This window comes from Egretta garzetta, unplaced genomic scaffold (genome assembly GCF_000687185.1).
Source record: "Egretta garzetta isolate BGI_Z169 unplaced genomic scaffold, ASM68718v1 scaffold51, whole genome shotgun sequence".
Classification (NCBI taxonomy): domain Eukaryota; kingdom Metazoa; phylum Chordata; class Aves; order Pelecaniformes; family Ardeidae; genus Egretta; species Egretta garzetta.
This window is the reverse complement of record NW_009258549.1, coordinates 210,718-213,903: the sequence shown is the minus strand read 5'-3', so window position 1 is coordinate 213,903 and position 3,186 is coordinate 210,718. Positions and strand designations below refer to the sequence as shown.

Here is a 3,186-nt window from a genome sequence, read left to right as displayed (position 1 = left end):
ATGAACACTATATGCATGGTAGTTATAACACTGTCCTAAACCTAACCTTAATCTAACTTGGTCAAGACATTTGATCAAAATGTGTACACGTTCTGAGAAAACATATGTGCTTATACAAATGGCATAATCAGTTACAAGTTTTACAAATAAACATAAAAATTTTAATCAAAGATATCCTGAAATTAGAATCAAGTCCCAATTTAATATTGGTTCTGCAAAAATGTGGAATTGCTCAAATGCTAAATAAAGTAAGAAAAAGATAAGAAAAAAAAAATCAAAACCAAACAAAAAGACAAACAAAAAGAACTCAAAAAAACCCCACCACATGAGATGGAAGTTGCTTCAGCAAAATAGACTTCCCTAAATTTTCTGGACTTAATAGCTTAAACTAAATACAATTTTTGAGACCACAGTTAAAACTGTTAGTGAGTTACAGGAAAGAGTATACATTAAAGCTAAATAATACATAGTCTGGAAGTTGTTTATAAGTCTTGCAAAGAACATGAGACAAAATGAAATACTGTAGCTGGATTAATGTTTGGCAATGTATACCAAAGTTCCTATGAAATGAGACAAGAAACAGATTTCTACAACATTGCAATGAAAAGGCCAGCTGAATCCCCTAAGGATTGATCTGTTATGAATAGAGGGACAGAAGCAGTTAACACAGAGACAGGAAATGCCGAGAATATTCAGCATCAGGAAGTAGCATCTCTTGCACCTCAGCAACCTGGATAATCAAGGTGCAGTTCTAAACAGAGTGCACAAAAGCACATTTAAGTTTTCTTTTGCTAAACAGTGGTGATATGTGACAATGTGCATCCAGGAGAAAAACTTGAATAACTTACCATTAATAGCAACAAGATCTCCCAAAGGCACACAAGTCAAACCAGCAGAACCTTCTTCACAAAGGGGATGTGTGTACTGTAGCTTATAAACACCATTCCCTCTCCATTTCTCGGGCATAGACACTGCTTTGGCTTCTGTCCCCTAAAAATACACAGATATAACACTGCCATACTTTAGCCATGTACCAAGACTAAGGGGTGAAAAAAAGAGAATTAAAAGTTAGGAACTGCCAGAATGCTGCTTGCAATTCAAATCTTAGTTTAGTTCCAATGCGCATTATGACACAGACTATAATTGCATTATTATATACTATTTTCCCCAAGACTAACAGCAAATCTAAGGAGTAGTTTAGTAATTTTTTGTCTTGTCCCAGCTTCTGACAGGGAAGGTTGTTCAGTGAGTAGACTCACACCTATTTCTTTGAGACATGTACTTCTTTCTGTCATTTATTCCAACGTTCTGACAACTCCTGCATGTACGTTAATTTACTGCATGAAAAACATGTTACTGCACCTTTTCTGTGAACTTAGGAGGTCTGAGAGGGCTTGAAGAATCATAGCTTGAAATCTTTTAAAAAAAAAAAAAAATCTGAGCGGACTAACAGTTTTTCCTTTCAATTTCAGTATGAAAAGGCTCAGCGGGAATCCCAGAGGGGGACACAACATAATCACAAGTCCCCTCTTTCCTCTTAAATCCGCACAGCAATCATCGTCCCTACGTCCGAGCCACGTGATTGACATAAACTAACTTTCTTCCCAGTGGCAAATGTATTCTTCAGATAGTATTTCAGGCTATAGGAATGCAATTAACTTAGCAGATATATTAAACTGGTATTGGTCAACCGGACACCTAAGCTGACCCCCTAGAGGTGCTTAGTTAGCCTCACCACAAGAAAAACCACAAGAATTCCAACACCTTCCCTAAGAGCAAATCTTTGTTTGCATGCTTAGCCACATGTTAGCAAATATACAATGCAAATCTGAATATATAAAGGGAAAAGGTGAATTAATACATTGTACAGAGGTACTGCTGTAGGTGCTCAACTACAAGTTAGATACCTCTGTAGGTTAGTGGAACTAAAGCCTAACTGAACGCAGCTGCAGTTAATATGGAATTGGAGACAACATTTTGTCAGGCCTAGGCCCTGTTAACCACCATTTGAACAGGACACCATTGAGATGATACTGATGCTTAAGCCAGCGCTTCAAAGAAGTGCTTACAATTTAACCACATCTATACAAGCTCAACAGTTTAATGCAGAAACAGGAGGTTATCAGCTGGGCCCCAGCAGGGCTGAGAACAGAAAGAAACATGGGGACAGACCTCTTCTCTCATGCCTAAGTGCTGCTCTAGTCTTTAGCCTGAAGGCTTACTGGTCAGGCAAATTAGACAAGCTGATAGTTCAGCAGCCCTGGCTGCTGACTGACATATACAAAGCCAGCAGTGGATCTTCACATGCATCTTGTATCACACATTCCCGAGATACTCCACAGCTTTCTCATACTGGCCAAGAAATTTCCTGATTGGTTGTACACCTACCTGAGGTACGTAGCCTGTCTCCATCATGAGAAGATGTACTAGAACGATCAAGGCATCTGTGGCACTGGTACACTCAGCAGAAAGGTAAAGCATCTCTAAGGAATGTGGTATTTCACCATCCGCAGCTTCACTGCACAGCATGGGTTCAGAGGGGTAGGAACCTGTACCTTCTTCCAGCTCAACATCTTCTGGGACTAATCCAGAAGGAAATTCTAGGCTGGATCCTGCCTTCAGGGGAAAGCAAAACATACCGTCATTCAGAAAATTATACCTCTATACACATCAATATTATTCGTCTGCTCATTCCAGTCTTCATAGGCACCAAGTCTACTCTGCCGATTTCTCATGCAAGTTTTACAGATTCGTTACATCTCTGCTTTCTAGCATCCCAGCTGAACACTGGGATTATACACATAGCCTCTGTATTTTTTGATATTTATAATGCAAGTCCTTCATAAAAGGCTCTGTCATTTCATTGCATTTACTATTTGAAAATATAGATAATAGATACTAAACCTTCATCAGAATTTTTGTAACACATGGAGGAATAATTTCCTCACTGCAGTACCACCATTTATTTAAATATATCCAACATGCATGGCAAGTAACCAAAATGATAACTTGGACTGCTTAAAAAACACAATAGGCCTAAATAGCTGGGGAGGGGGGAGCGGGGAGAATCATCAATGGATTGTATATGCTGACACTTGAGGAGCACTGTGGTTTTATTGTGGTTCTCTTTCTTCTACCAAAATCACACCATATTATTATTATGTTAACCGACAAGACCACCCACAG

General features: G+C 38.9%; 1 protein-coding gene across 1 annotated transcript in view; it reads right to left on the bottom strand.

Annotated features, from left to right (window-relative positions):
• The window catches only part of FBXO7 (F-box protein 7), a 17,735-nt gene that overhangs the window by 5,391 nt on the left and 9,158 nt on the right, over nt 1–3,186 (bottom strand). Inside the window, exons 6-7 of the mRNA XM_035903175.1 lie at nt 2,389–2,616; nt 849–990 (exon numbers count right to left, since the gene is read on the bottom strand). Of these exons, the coding sequence (XP_035759068.1) occupies nt 849–990; nt 2,389–2,616 (370 nt within the window). The remainder of the gene's footprint in view (nt 1–848; nt 991–2,388; nt 2,617–3,186) is intronic.